Source organism: Gouania willdenowi, chromosome 8 (genome assembly GCF_900634775.1).
Source record: "Gouania willdenowi chromosome 8, fGouWil2.1, whole genome shotgun sequence".
Classification (NCBI taxonomy): domain Eukaryota; kingdom Metazoa; phylum Chordata; class Actinopteri; order Blenniiformes; family Gobiesocidae; genus Gouania; species Gouania willdenowi.
Window position 1 is genome coordinate 5187119 of NC_041051.1, and position 16285 is coordinate 5203403.

Below are 16285 nucleotides of genomic sequence, written 5' to 3' on the forward strand. Positions count from 1 at the left end.
GTTTCTTTAACGTTTCAGATCAAACTCCACGCTCGCAACGAGCGTCAGTTAAAGTGTAAAAGGTTTATTATTTCTCACCAGGAAGGGGCTGACACTCCATTCATCAGCAGTAAAGCTGTGTAATCATTTACACAACATAAAGACCTGTGGTCAGCGTCATTGGGTCAAAGTGAGAGGGAAACGTGCGCCTGTGTCATCTCACAGTGGTACATTTTTGTCTGATAAGGAAACAAACTGTAAAAGATACACTGAAATCACAAGGATTAAGACGAGTAAAGGATCAGATATATTGCTTTATGTTTGTCTGGTTTAGAGCAGAACAAAAAGATTTTAAACACTGGGAGCCTCAAAAATGCAACATTTTTCCAGGACTCAAATACAGATACATAAATACAAATATCCTTAAAATACTGATAATATAGCATATACTTTGTTTATATATGTACACACACTTTTACCCTTTGGTAGACATATGTTGCAGTGCACAGAACACATCTTAACATTCAAATAATGCACAGTGCCCACCCATTAGAAACCAACTTTAAATGCCATGTAATATATTAAGGTTTAATTTATTCAGGAAATTTACTTTGAAATTAATTTTGATCTCATGACATGTTTCCATTACCAATTGTCAGTTTTCCTCAGAGGCATCTACTGATTGCTTTCATGTATCCTTATCTGGGCGTGGCTAACATTTTGTTTATTTATTTTTAATTGCAAGACTACAATTACAAGTAGACACAAAACCATTAAAAAAAAAAAACAAAGTACAGGACAGAAGCACATTAGTAATACAGTTAATATAAACAAAACAAACTAAGGATGGCGTGTGTGTGTGTGTGTGATTATTAATAGTCAGATGCATGAGATGGAGTACTAAATAAAAAAGGAAAAACTGTTCATTAATCATTATTGCTATTAGTACGTATATCACCATCCTTGCCTCTACCACCCCACCACCCCACCAACAGCGCTGGCCCGGAAGGATCACACCCCCCACCCCCGGCTGCAAGGCCCCACCCCTGAACACTGTTGCTCCAAATAAACCCCTGCAAACGATGACCAAAAACAAACCCGGCAAGTGCCCCACCACTACCAGCTTTGGGGATAATGGTATTTTTGAACAGAAGGGGCCCTAACCCTGGAGAGGGAGCCAGTCTGTCCTCAACCAGTGTGGTCCATCTTTAATAGTTGAATTCATTTATAAATCTAAGTTTGTTTAATTTATTATTTCACTTGTGTTTGGAATTATATTTTGACTGCTTTTGAAGGTTTGGACAAAGCCAACACCCCCCGGCAAAGCGCACCCAGAACCAGAGACGGGGGACAGCCATGAGGCCCATCCCAAATTATCCCCCACGAAAGGCCCATTCAAAACAACGCCATCCAAGGGAGAACCCCAGAACCAGGGAATGGGGGGGACATGATCTCCCCAAGCACACTTGAGAGTTCTCTCAGGCTGGCTACGCCCCCTGTTGTCCAGCCTGAGAGTAAATTTCAAAGTAAATTTTAAGGTGAATTTCCTGAATAAATGAAACCTTAACATATTATTTCAAAAAAGACAAAATGAACTTGCTGGAATTAAATGCCTTGTGTTAGCCGTATCCACATGGATAGAGTCTTATGCTATATGTAGTATTTATGTCTTATATTATCAAGGAAGAGCAGTTTTCTTTAGAAACAGGTCCTAAGAACCAAGGTACAGGTTATCAGTATATATAAAAAGAAGTTTTACACAGATGGAAATAGTTTAAGTGTATACTGACACTGACGAAAAGCCCAGATTACCATAATAACCACTGCATACATCCACTTCTCCTGGCCCAATGATGCAGGGATTCCATTGGATCTTTGAAAGTGTGTCACGGTATCCGTCACCCAACACGTAAGAATCAGGTCTGCTGCATGGGAGGCTTCCGTGGATGAGCAATTATTGTCTTTCTGTCTGGGTTTTTGGAACCAAGTGTGTTCAACTCAATACAAGTTGCTTGAAATTTTCCATCTGTCAATATTTCCAGAGTCAAAGTCTTGAGTTTTGTGGACAAAATGCTAACATTGAGCCTTTAGCTGTCACAATGTTTGGAATGATCCGGGCTGAAAGCATTACAGTAACACTTACATAACATTCAAAGTGGTGGGTGCCTTACAAAGCTTTAAAAAAATCCAAAATCCCCTTTGAGTCGCACAGTATGTACAAATATAAGTTAATTAGATATGAAAAGATACTTTATTGGTCTACGTTCTTATTAAAGTTCAATACCACGGTTATGTATCATATCTGTTGTAAAGCACTCTGCAGGTGCTAATAAAGTAATAAAACTTAATCAATGTTACTGAGTAACTACGGTATGTGTCACACAGCAGAGCTTAAAGGTAGGGTAGGTAATTTCCTCCAGATACACTTCTTACATTTTTGGTTGAAATTGTCTCTATGTCCTGACAGAAAATAAAAAACGAAGAAACTCCATCATCTGTAGCAGCTGTAAGCCTGAAAAATTTAGATTAAAGAAAAAAAAAAAAGTTTTGTTTTCTATTAACCAATCACGTCTCCCTGTCTCACCAAATGACAAGTAAAAATCTGAAGGCACACCTATTGTGCAAAATAACCTTTATAACACATGTTATTACTCATATCATGTACAATATCACGGGCGACCGTACAAGAAAGCATTCCATAATGGAAAATGGAACTTCCATTTTCCCTCTCGCAGGTGGAGTTTGAGATTCTTACCAGGGGGGCAGCAAAAAATAAATAAATAGAACGTCTTTAGTTTTACTTCACAAATAAGGAATAAAACAAATGCACCAATCTAACAGTTATTATTATTTCTAATTTCTGTAGCATAAGTTTCTAAAGCTGTATAATGGACCTGCTAAAATAGATCTAAAATGCAGCTTGAAATGTTCAGCCCTGACTTTAACTAAAAGAAGGAGAAAGTAAAGTTGCACAAATTAAGCAGTGTTATTATTTATTATGTTCTACATGATATATCATACAACACTGGATACGTGCTTTAATATGAGATACACTTTTAACATGGAGGGAGAGACTTGCTGGCAGTTGCAAATCACTAAGTTAAACAACAGGTAAGATAGAATAAAAGCATCCATATGGTTTAAAAGCATTTAAAACAAAGATTATGACATTTAAAGTCTCTAACAATGTAACTCCACCTTCACTGATTGTCTATGTGCTCCTGTGGCCGATGGATCGCGGCCGATTTTGTCGCGGGGAGGAGGGCGAGTAGATTATCACACGATCTACCGCTTCATATCCAGACACTGAGCGCAGGGTTTGCTCATTCTGTTTCAGTCGGCTTGTTTTCTCGGTGCATCACTACAAACAACCGTGAGTGCTCACGGTGTCCGCCATGTTGTAAACAAACAAAGCTCTGAGCTGCTACGGGAAGCAGGATGGTCAAATGTCATCAGTTGCTGGTCCTTTAAAACTTTTTTACTTGGTTTTATTTTGTAAACCTTTGAATTTTTTAATCACCATTTTTTTCATTTCCTAGTCACTGTGTTTTGGCACTTACAATAGTTGAAGATTATGTAAATTATATTAAGAATTACATTTTTACAGATGAGGGAAAACTTAAATGAAAACTTTTGATCACTAGTGATCAAATATAATTATATATAACATAATTAAACATGTTGCAATTTCAATTTACCAATTTCTCAACATAAATACTTTTATATTGTACTATTTTCATACATAAATTAAATATTTTCACTCTGAATTTTATTAAAGAGAAATTTAGTATATATTAAATACTAACTTATTTTAGCCCTTAAATACATAAACAAGGTTTTAAGCAAATTTAAGTATTTTCCTCTTCTCATATAAACAACTTAATTAACTCAGCAAATGAATTATACAATGATGAGTTCACATTTTAACAGTCCAGTCATTATAAGCTCACCAGAACCCCTTCAAATGGTTTCAGTCCTTTTCCCGTGCGTATTGTGCAGTGCACGTTTCAGGTGTTCTCAGCTCCGTTGTGCACAGCGAAAGGCCGTTTATAGGGAGACTTTCTCATCAGTGCGATTGCGCTCACCTGTTGTGCTTGTGCATGTGAGTGAGGGGTGTGGCTTTAGAGGGAGCACAGAGAGGAGGGGGCAGGTAAAAGCAAAGCACTCGGAGGATGCTACTTTCAAAATTACCTACCCTGCCTTTAAAGATCAGACAAGTCTGTGTTGGACTGATTAACTGTCAGCATTCACAGTGTGAATAATACAGGGAGACACATGGAATACAACACCGGTACAAAGCTTTTCTTCACCAAACACTGTCATTGTTTTCCCTGTAAACATGCACAAAGTCAACTTTTTACTCAGTCTCATGGATTAGAAATGGTGTGAAAGTGTGTAAGTGTGCATGTGCTTGTGTGTTTGTGTACACTTTAACCTCTGGACATTTCTACACAGGAGTGTGTGTTACCAGGCCAGGGGGCCAGCTTGCTGATCAACCAGTGCCCTCTGTGGGAAAACAACAAGAGTTTTTGACTTTTATTTTCAAACATTATTTCTAGGAATTTGTGATGTACATTATGCAAGTGTAAGTAGAAGTTATAGAAAAGAGATTTGCAAAAATGTCTTGCATTTTGTTTTTTAAAATAAAGTGGGAGGATGCAGGTGCTAGGCTGCGTCGTCGAACACTGCATTAGCCTAGCATTAGCAATAGCTAGCATTACCATTACCTAACATTCACTTAAACATTAGCCAGATTTAGCCTAGCATTACCATTAGCATTAACTAGATTCAACCTAGCATTAGCATTCATATTAGCTTGCATTAGCACTAACCCAGCAGTAACATTAACCTAACAATAACATTAGCTACATTTAGCCTAGCATTAACTAGATTTAACCTTGCATTAGCATTAGCCTAACATTAACTTTAACTAGCATTAGCATTAGCTAGGATTAGTATTAGCTAACATTAGCAATAACATTAGCTAGCATTATAATTAGCAATCATTAGCATTAACCTAACATCAGTATTAGCTTGCATTAGCCTAACATTAGCCTCGCATTAACATTAGCAAGCATTAACATTAACTTGCATTAACATTAGCCTGCATTCGCCTAGCATTATCAATAACTAGCATTACCTAATATTAGCATTAGCCTAACATTAGCTAGTGATAGCAATAACTAGCTATATGTTAATGCAATAGCATTAAATAAGCATTAACCTAGCAATAGCTTAGCATTTGTATCAGACTAACATTAATATAGCATTAGCATTAACCTAGCACTGGATTAGCATTTGCCTAGCATTAGTACTAACCAGTATTAGCCTAGCCAATGAACACTGTGAAATAATGCAAAAGATATGATGAAAATTGTTGAAATAGGTTTAAGGGTGTGAAACAATCTACATAAAGTGAAACAAAAAAAAAGCTGAAGTTGAAAAGGCCTATTATGCTGTGTTCACAACAAATGTGTCTTCTGCGGCACCGGAAGAATCTGCCCCATAAAACGTACCGCAGGGTCCGCAGGATCAAAAAATGTCTCCAGCCCCGCTTAACAGCGACACATCCAACTCGGTGAGATTCACTGCCTGCTGAAGCGAGGAGCTGTGCTCCTTTTTCTCCTCACACAAACATAAACCACCAGTGAAAGAAGCCGGCGTGATTAGCGGCTAATGCTATGCTAGCTGAGGGCCGACTTTCAAAAATGAAAACTACAGAGAGAACTTTTACCTGCTACCACCACCTCCTCGCTGATTCTCCTCCACACAAAATACTTCTTAGTCCAGTCTCGGTTATAAAGGCCGTGTCATACAGCTCCAGGTGGTCAAACACAGCTTCTACTTCATGGTTGAAAGGGTGAACAGACCGGTGTCCATGTTGACGGCCTGACGTCATTGTCAACATAGACTCTGATTGGCTTTTGTCATGCGAAACAGTCGCAGGAGTTCAATATTTTCAACTCTTGCAAATGTGCGAATATGCGTAAAATCGGGTGCGCGCTTTCACGGCCAATGCACTTGACGTGCGGATCGGACCGCACTGCCGCACAGGAAAGATTTCGCATCTGGGACGCATCTATCCATTGACTTTGTATGTAATCTGGACATACAGACATTTCATGACGCATTCGGTGTGAACGCAGCATAAGTGCCTCCTTAATCCTCACCAATAATTATGTAAAGAATGGACAAGTTGATGGACGAATCGCTGAAAGGAAAATAACTAGGGAGTCAAATAAATGTTCCCACTCACCTCAAACTTATTTATAAACTCAGCAAAGATACCAAAGAAGGCCTCGGTGTTGGTGCCACTGCTGTCCTCGCCAAAGTAAGAGGCGGTTTTACTAAATTCTTCCATGGACCTCTGCTGAAGAGACTCCAGAGACTGAAGTGCAGGATGAGAGTTTTCCAAGAAGTTCTGCAAACCGAAGCGTCAAGAAGCCAAAAGTGCCATTCTACCCATAAAGATTACAGTTCCCTGCTGGTTTAAAGGATACACTCATGACCACAGCAAAGCGGTCCTCTGCAGATGCAGGAATTTTTTGACAAGCTGAACGAATCTCCTGGATGGTTGCATGAAGGTCATTCAGATCGGATGCGACAGTCCTTTGATTCACTGAAGAGTATGAACACAGAAGTAAAATTCTAATTTAAAAGAGATATATAAACGTATAGCATTCCAGAACTTTGTTTTAGCACTTACCCTTTGCTGCCCGAACAACCATTGTAAGATCTTTAGAAAAATCCAGTACATCAGGAAAGTGTTGACATAAGGATTTCACCAGAATGTGCAGAAATGTCGATTTCCCATCCACTGTTTTGGTCGTGCTCAGCTGCAAAGATCAATGTTGATTTAAACAATGCTTTGAAATCTTACAACAGAAAGGTATGAATACAGGAATATGCTATACCTCTGTCAGAAAATTGATCTTGAAACCTGTAGTCTTGTTAGTTTTGGGCTGAGTGTTGTTCAAATAGTTTCCCATCGCCAGCACAAACTGGGTAAGAAAAATGAACACATTTTGAACAAAAGCTGATAATTAACTGATGCATTTGTCATGGATGATTTAATAAAATTCCCATTGGAATTAAGCTTTGAGTTATGTAATGCAACTCATCACAAAAGGATTCGAAAATACATAAATGTTTGCTTGAGTCAAATAGTAAGTACTGTTATGCTGCACAATCATCAGTGGATCCAAAAAACGGTGGCGAACAAAGAAGATTGACAAAGCTGACAAAGAAGACACTTTTTTTCTTTTTGCAACTTTGATCTTTAAAGGCAGGGTCAGTAACTTTCTAAACCTAGCTTGATTTTGATGTAGCATGCTCCGACAGCTCCGCCTTCCGACTCCCCCTCCCCCCTGTGCTTCCTCTGAAGCCACCCCCCGTCACTCACATGAACGCGCACGCAGAAGCAGACCTCAGCCAAGCGTATGATGTCGCATTCAGCGGTAAGATATACTTTATCATTTTATATGTTAAAAAAGTGACTAATTTACTATCAACGGTGGCGGCCAAGCTAGCATGTTAGCATTAGGTTACCCGGTAGTAAAGCGTTTAGAAGGAGGGCGACATTCGTCCCCAAGTTGTAGTCCTCCTGAAAACAAAGGTTTATTATAATGAGTTTTTCTTTACCATTACTCAGAGTATCGATCAGCTGGTCTGCCACTGTCCTAGAACATAAGTAATACATCTTTTACCTAATTTATTTTATTATAATCATTATTTTCATTTATTTGGCACCTTATTCATTTTCACCTTGTTATTCAGTTTCCATTACAACATCTTACTTTTCTGCATGTCTATAATTATTATTTTTAGTGTTGTTTTCATTTTTATTGTTTCTTTTTAGTGCCACTTTTTGCCTAATTACCAGTCAGGGATAATATAACAGACTATTTCTGTACATTCTGGTTTCTTTTTTATATTTAATATTCTGTATTTATATATTATTTCACCCAAGTGCTGCTTTTCTTTTCTTTCTGTAATACAACTGGAATTGTAATTTCCCTGCCCGAAATAAAATAAAGTATATCTAATCTAATATTGTTTTTTTTTTTTAATTCAATAGATGTAATAGAGCTGGGAAAAATAATGTCATGTCTACAGCAATTACAGATACATTTTTTGTTCAGTTGTAATCATTGACGAAAAGCCTAAATGTTTGATATAATTTCTTATTTCTCTTTTAGAGTTCAGAAGGTGAGAGGTTTTATGCCTCTGACCCTGATTACAGTCCGGAGCCAAGTACATCGTGGAGTCAGAGGAGACGTGGCCGAAGTCAAAGGAGGATTGCCACAAATCAGAGATTGCTTTCCAGATCTACTGGGACATTATACAGGTTACATCCCTGGAAGAGTGCAATAATGTTTCCATTATGACAAGTGTAAATAAATGTGTAAATATGACAGCCCTGCACTGAGCAAGGTGTTGTTTTTTTGTTTTATCTATTATCATTACAGAAGTAGTAGCTGTATTTACACATTTTTATATAGTATTTTGGCATTTGCTTGAACAAAAAGCATCTACAATCAAGCTATAACATTTTGCATCTCCTTACTAGTAATGATAACAAATGTGTACACGTACAATTTTTATTATAAAAAAGAAACATCACATACACTTCATACAACTTTCATCCAGCAAAAACAATGGAATTAACAAAGGCAATACACATGAAGTGTTGGTCGGCAGGTGAGGCTCTGTTTGTGGCAGCGTCGTCCACTGTGGGAACTTATTGTTTCGGCAGTGGTTCACCTGTCAGAATTACATATCTGACAGTTACTGCATTTGATAGACAAACCACACCATTTCTATTGTATTTCACTCGATAACAAAAAGTCATTACAGTTTCAGTTGTTCATCAGCTATGTTTATACAAATTCTTTAGTTTATTAGAGCTGTAAAATATGTACAAGTAGACCTGGTATAAATATTATAATATTATGTGAAGTAGATTTTTAATTAGCTTTCGCACATAAGCATATTAGTACTTTATAATCAACTTACAAAATAAGTCAACTCACCTCGCCCTCTGCTCAGTTGCATCTGCAACAGGTCCTGGGTGGCTGGAGCAGGGACACCTGACAGAACCCCATATTGACGGGGATCGTCAGGCCTCCTTGTTATGGTCCGTGGCAACCCTCCCACAGCAGACAACCTTTTCCTAAGGATTGCACTCTGGAGGTCTGGGATGTAGCCAGTCTTTGTCTTCTTTTACTGTGTAGAGGCTCCACTTCTTGGATTTTTTATTAAACAACCTGCAATATCTGGAAAAACAGAAAGTATAACAATCTTAGGAATACATCTAAATAACCTAACCGTGAACAATAGGATGAGTTTTCAATTATGTTATTAACAACCTTCACCTTGACCATGTATTTTGAAAATTACATAACCACACCTCAAAAATGTAAACAACTTTGGTGCATTTATTTATTAGATCTGTCTCCACTTATGGCCAAATGTCATTAAATTCATCAGCTCCAACCTCAACGTTTAGGTCCTGGGACGGCATACTGAATACACAGGCAAAGAACAATAATTGAGGGATATTATGACATGTTACTGTGATGCAAGTAAAGCAGCGTGCATTTTTTTTAAATAAATGGAAAAAAATTATAATTATAATTACCATACCTTGAATCCAATTGCTGAAGAGCTGTCTCTTCGGGACCACTAATGTCTAACTCCTGGACTCCAGCAACGGAGAAATTATCATCTCTGTGAAAATGACAGAATTACAGAAAGTAATCAGCGTTAAACTTGATTTGAAATGCATTATTTTTTAATGCAACAGAATGCCTGCAGGAAATAAAACGAGTTCAAAGGAGAGCCTGGAAGACAATCAAGGGCTCTCTCATCTGGATGACACAGAGTACAACATAAGATCCCCCCTCCCCCCCTTGCCTTACGTAAAGACACAATCACCCAGGCAATAAAACAACCTTACCTGTCCAAAAGTAATTCAGCAAACATAGCATCAGTTTTCAGGCCCTTGTCCTCCTTCAATTGTCGCCATCGTTCAAAAGATGTTCCGATGCAGATTTTTGTCTTTCCTCTCGCTAAATCCAAAGACCTCTTTTTTGCAGCTTTTTCTAAAAACGTCTTTCTTTTCTTGCCCTTCTTAGCAGGGCAAGACGTTACCAGTAAACGTGGAATAGGTACTTTCTCCGCCATTCTGTTGTCTACTTCCGGGCTTCCTCTAACAACGGTGACGCGCTTTGCAATGTATGCTCGTGCACGCACGGGGCCGTGAACGAGCAGGAAGACCAGGAGACGTGATTGGTTGAAAAAAAACGAACCGTGAAAATCCCATTGGTCGCAGTTATTGCAGATTTACAGACGCTACAGTTGACAGATTTTCTTCGTTCCTTTTTCAGAATACATAAGATCTTCACATCTGTCCGGACATAATGAACATTTCTACCAAAAACTTGAAAAGTGTATCTGGAGATAGTTACCAACCCTACCTTTAACAGACCTAATAACTACATTGGTCTGAGTGTTAAATAATGAATGAAAAGTGCACAAAACTGCAGGACCATTGGTTATAAAGACAAATTACGTCCTTATAAGTAGAGGTATTCCTTGACTTCAATAATAACTTTAGAAATTTGAGTTAAAAGTTTCTCTTCCCCATTGTAAGTTACCTCCAGTATCTTGGACAGTTTCTTACTGGTCTTCAGCTCTATCGAGGCCTTGCATATGCAGTCGTACGCTCCCCTCAGCTCCTCCGTCTTCTCTTGGAGAGAGTACTTGAAGAGGAGGCATTGCAGACGAGTCTTGTACTCTGGTACTGATAACATCTAATAAACACACAGAAGGAAAATGAATTAAATACAATAGTAGAATTACAAGCCTCAGATCTCCCATTTAAAAAAAATGATTTATGTGGTTTAGATGTATACCTGCAACACAAACTGATCTGGTTCACTGAGTTTACTGGGGTCCTGTCGGTACTGCTCATATTTTTTCACCTCCTCCGCATCGGGTGCGTACAGCAGCAGCTGTTTGATGTGAGCAGGCTCCAGCCTGTCTGAGGACATATTCATCAGCACCTGACAAAGCTCCCTTGGAGACAGCTTCAGGTGGGCTATCAGGATGGCTAATGATTGAAAGAACAAATTAAAAATATGAAAAGCTACAGGTCTGTGCAGACTTTGGTTTAAAGAATGTTTTTTTTTTTTTTAATTGGGGTTAAAAACTGACACAAAAACAAGTAGTAATACTTGTAAACATACTTACATGCATTGTAAGCTTTCTTACGGGACAAGATTTCTCTAACGTCTTTCTTCCTAAAGGTTTCCAGCTGGAGGGTTGGCTCAGGAGAGGGCACTAGACATAGAAGTTATGATCAGGTGACCCATTTGTATGTATTGGTAGCCCAACAAAATGTGTTACACGTGTACATGTTAAACATTTAACTACAACTGAAAGAACGTGGCTTTATGTGGCTTGCAGATATTTGCCAGAGGAGCAAAGACATTCCTGGGGTACTCGTATCTCACTTTGGGAACCAAGGCTCTAGACAACAATGGACTGTGAAACGAGCAAACAAGTGTCATTTTTTTTTTTAAAAAAGTCCATAATCAGCTGTTTTTTTTGTCAAATGCTGACTAAATGGAATTCATTATTCAAATAATTTGTCAATTCTTAAGGCTCAAACATACTCGGGCGGACACCTGCAAAGTGGAGTCTGCGCAGAGTCAACCAGGCCAATTAAATGCAAAGCTCAGATTTTACTACCGCACGGACTTCTCCGTGTAGGTGTCACACAAAACACTGCTTGGCATTTTATCAACCCGCAATAAATGTAACACCGACCTGCATTTCACCTCCCGATGAAACAGAGCAGGAGAGATGAACATAAGCTTAGAGGAGAGAGACGAGCTACGAAAGTACCAACACCTTTAAAACACGTCCCAGGAGCACAATGACTTGCAAAGAATCATGGGACATGTAGGATTTTAATCGAAACTACTACGCAAAGGTGCACCAAAGTATGTAAGCTCTGAGACGCAGAGTTCATTGTGCGCGGAATCCGCCGGAGTTTGTTTGAGCCTTTAGACCCAAAAGGAAGTATTTAAGTATTGTGAGATTTTTAAACATTATGCATTCAGTTGGACTCACCAGAAGTCTTCTGTGTCCCAAAGTGCAGCTCCAGATCCAGATACTTCACCATGTCATGCAGTTTGTCATGATCAGAGTTTGCTCCCAGCTCCCATAGACAAAAAAATAAGTGTTTTATGATTTAATTTTTGATGAAGTTTAAGATGAACTTTGTGATCATTTTTCCATTAACTAACCTGACCCCATATTGTCCCCTCAGAGTTCTCCACCTGCTCCCAGCGTAGCTTCTTGACACTCATGTGGTGGGAGTCCATTCTGCACAGACTGGGTCTTGGCAAGGGTGGAGGAGAGCAAGGTGGAGGCAGGGGTGTAGGTGGGGGTGGCTCGAGATGCTCAGTGGGGTCAGATAAGGAGTGCGGGAGCGACTGTGGCTGACCCTGGTTGTGTTGTGGTTTGAGATGGGAGTGGGGTTGCTGTTGGTGCTGGGACTGCAGCAGATGATGGGAGGGCTGTGACTGTGGACGAGTAGTCTGACCCGAGGACTGGACTTGATGCTGGGACAGTTGGTGCTGAGAGAAAGGCTGGAAAGAGTGAGGTTGGAGGGGCTGGAAGGTGGAGAGAAGAGGTTGAGGCCTGTGTTGCTGCTGGGGAGGGTGGATGACATGAATCTGGTGCTGGTAGTCCTGAGGAGGGGGCTGGGGGGTCATGTGTTGGATGTGATGGATCTGAGCGGTGCTAGAGTGGTGAATCTGCTGGGTGGAGTGGGGTCTCTGGGGAGAGGGTCTGGTAGCTTGGGGGTTTCGGGTTTGGTAAACCTGGTCTTGACAATCCACTTGGTAGTGACCTTTCAGACTCTTTCTGCTCAGATGGAAGTGGCTGTCCCGGTTTAGCTGGACTGGAAGTGATGCGGGCTCCTGCTGGGATTGATGCAGGTGCTCCGTGGAGGAGTGATGAGGCTTGGTTTGGTGCATCGAATGAACTTGATGAAGGAGTTCTGTTGAAGAGTGGTGGGCCTGGGACTTGTGCATGAGATTAATTAGCTCAGTAGAGGAATGATTAGGTTGACCTTGATGCAGCTGCTGAGCTTTGTGTAGGAGTTCATTTGAGGAATGATGGGGTTGCGTTTGGTGAGCTAGATGCTGGTTCTCTGATGACGACTGCAAAACTTTGGACTTGTGCATTTTGTGCAACAGTTGTGATGATGAATAATGTGGATTAACTTGCTGCCTATCCTGAAGCATCTCTGCGGAGGCTTGGTGGATCTGAGATGGTTGCTGCTGATGAAGCATCTCGGTGGAGGAATGGTGTTCTGGGGTTTGGTAGATCGGGTGAAGCATTTCCACAGAACTGTGGTGTGGCTGGGATCTCCTTCCTTGATGACTTTGGTAGATTCCCTCTCTGTGCGCACCCTGATGGCCTTGCTGGACTGTTTGGGGTGAAGGGTGGTGAGGGGGAGGAGCCGATCGAGACATACGCCAACAATGGTGATGATGACTCTGGTGGGCCTGTTGCTGCTGTGGTTGATGCATGGCATAAAGAGGATGGTTAGGGTGGGAGTGGATGGAGTCTGGTGATGGTAGCGGGGGTAGGGACTGGTGTATCTGTTGGATCTGCAGAGGTGAGTGGGGTTTCTGTGTAGCCTGAGTTGGCATGGATTGGTGGCTTTGGTAGATCTGATTCATTTGTTGCTCCTCGTACGCTTGGTGTTCCTTATAATCCTTCTGCTCCTCGTATGCTTTTTGCTCCTGATATGCTTGCAACTCTTCCAGTGCCCACTGTTCCTGAAGGGCTTGACGTTGTTCATAAGCTTTTTGTTCCTGGTAGATGTGACGTTCATAGGCTTGTCTTTCTTGATAAGCCTGAGATCCATGGTACGTTTGTTCCTCTTCAAACGCCCTCTGCTCTTCGTACGCTTCTCTCTCTTTGAGAAGTTTCTCTTTGTAGGCCTGTTGTTGCTCCTCAAAGGCCTTTTTCTCTTCATACGCTTGGTGTTCCTCATAGGCTTGTTGTTCTTGGAAGGCCTTCAGCTCCTTGAGGGTGGCCTCAATCTGTAGCTCTTCTCTTGAATTGAGAACTTTGTGTAAGGAATGGCGTTTTGGTGGTGGATTGCTGCGGGGAGGAGGTGGTGGCGGTGGGCCGGATTTGCGGCGAATGGGTACATAAGCCTTTGGTGAGTTTTCTGGACTGATGCTACACTGCTGCTGCTGCTGCTTATGGTGCTGAGGCTGAGCCTGCACAATAGCTGGAGGAGGAGGGGGGGGTAGGTCATGGAACTGCACAGGAGGAGGTGGAGGAGGGCTCATGGGGGGCGGAGGAATGTGGTCAGAGGAGGAGGAATAGGTGAGAGATGAGGCATTTTCTTCCTCTGTGCTGCTTTGGACGTCACTCGGGCTGCTCAGCTCGGGAGCCACAAATCCTCCGTTATCTTCCTCGTCCACTCCCAACTCGTTTTCATTATCCTCGTCTTCCTCATCTGGGAAATCCATCTGCACGACCTCCTGGAATCACATCAAAGTATTTTAAAACTATGAGCAGGGGGTGGGTAAGCGGTGAGTGGGGTTCTGTGTTCAAGACACCCATGTAAGGAGCTTCTCAGGTGGACAATAAAGTTGTTTAAAGAAAGGAAAGTATGTCAAAAAACAAAACAAAGTAGCAGAGGTAGTAGTCCTGATGAAGACTCTGAGTTGAAACGCATTAACATGACATCCCTGTATTAAATAAATGATTTCACACCTAACAGTGCCTCATATTTTGGCAGCCTCTGCTACTTTGTATTGTTTTTTGACATACTGGAGATGCAGGATACTGATTGCATTCTTCAATGTACTTTAAAACTATAGTGACATTTCGAGTGAGTAAAGCATAAAATGGTTTTTGGTCCATATTGATGGATCTGTATTTTATGATGAAAAGTCATACATGGTTAAAGCAGTTGCTCATACAAAGTTATCAAATCCATGCACATTATACTTAAGTGCATCTACTTTAATGGAAAAATCCCTTAGAGATGCAGTGAAAAAGTAATTAGGGAAACAAGTTGATGATATTCTTTATCACACCCATTTAAGAGAATATGCAGATAAAAGAAACCTTAATAATGTATTCATTTTACATCTAACTTGTTTTCTAAGCTTCTCATTAAATTAGGGCAGTGCTGTATGCCCTGCTCTCATTCTGTGTGTATGTGGGTCATAAGGTTCTGTCCCACTTCACATTTGGAGACGTGCCTCACATCAGGATACAAGAGGGAATTATTGCACCACTTCAGGGAAGTAACCTAGTATCATTCATTAGTGTATAAAGGGGGGGAGGAAGTTTTTAGAGATCAATGGGTAGATTTCTTTTTTGTGAACAATGTACTAAACTTTTTGTGATCTACAAAAATTTTAAAAGTGAAAAGGTTGAGTCTATAGAGAGGTGGTCTACTCAACCAAGGACCCACAGATGTAGACGTAATGGTAAACATCGAAGGCTATAATCTCCCACGCGAGTAAGTAAAAAAAGCCGTGCAGTGGCGCTGTTTTTGGCTGCGTGCTATTCTCCCCCTATACTTAAGTCAGTCACTGCGCGCCCCCATCCCAGTTACGCACTGTGGGTGGAGCAGCCCTGAAATGTGGGCATTCCCATTCAAATCTGGCCTTGCGCACATTTCCCGTCTGCTTAAGTTCTTTTCCTCTTACACGCTTCTGAACCTGGAATAAATGCAGCGCCCCGATAAGTTGAAACATTATATTGCACTAGAAGTATGGACTTAGTTACAACTGAAACTACACAGACTCATAATATTGCAGAAGAGACTCTCGGAAAGAATCTATCCAAAGTGACATTGTCACGCTATCACGGGGGGGTGGGAGCACGCCAAGGGATTGACCATCAGCATTTTTAATATGTTCACATTTACCAGTTCTAGACGTCTCGAAGTGTGTTATATTTCATTATATTTTAGCCATGCCGTCCACTCCTTGCCCTGGAAGGGGGTGCTTTGCAGAGCTGATGTGTGTGTGCCACGGTGAGCGCATCGGCTGCTGCTGCTCTTTAAATGAAATTCTGACAAATGTCAGACTGATGTTCAACTGTTTTAATACTGTGGACAGTGTAAAGCCACAGTTTGATAACAATACAAATGCTGATCATTTCTGAATGCAGGAATGTAAGAAGTTAAAAGAAAAAAAAAAACAGGCTTTCCACAAAAACAAATGTTAATCTGGTTAAATATGATGGGAAAAAG

The 16285-nt window shown here is 40.6% G+C and overlaps 1 protein-coding gene across 4 annotated transcripts in view; it reads right to left on the reverse strand.

Annotated features, from left to right (window-relative positions):
* Window positions 1-2615: 2615 nt before the first annotated feature.
* Window positions 2616-16285, reverse strand: part of grid2ipa (glutamate receptor, ionotropic, delta 2 (Grid2) interacting protein, a) — an 87000-nt gene continuing 73330 nt past the window's right edge. For all 4 annotated transcript variants that reach the window (XM_028454302.1, XM_028454301.1, XM_028454304.1 and 1 more), the window contains 10 exons: window positions 12294-14555; window positions 12118-12205; window positions 11233-11322; window positions 10896-11092; window positions 10638-10793; window positions 6894-6980; window positions 6686-6815; window positions 6480-6598; window positions 6236-6400; window positions 2616-4485 (listed from right to left, as the gene is read on the reverse strand). In XM_028454302.1, the coding sequence (XP_028310103.1) occupies window positions 4444-4485; window positions 6236-6400; window positions 6480-6598; window positions 6686-6815; window positions 6894-6980; window positions 10638-10793; window positions 10896-11092; window positions 11233-11322; window positions 12118-12205; window positions 12294-14555 (3336 nt within the window). In that variant the 3' untranslated portion in view covers window positions 2616-4443. The remainder of the gene's footprint in view (window positions 4486-6235; window positions 6401-6479; window positions 6599-6685; window positions 6816-6893; window positions 6981-10637; window positions 10794-10895; window positions 11093-11232; window positions 11323-12117; window positions 12206-12293; window positions 14556-16285) is intronic.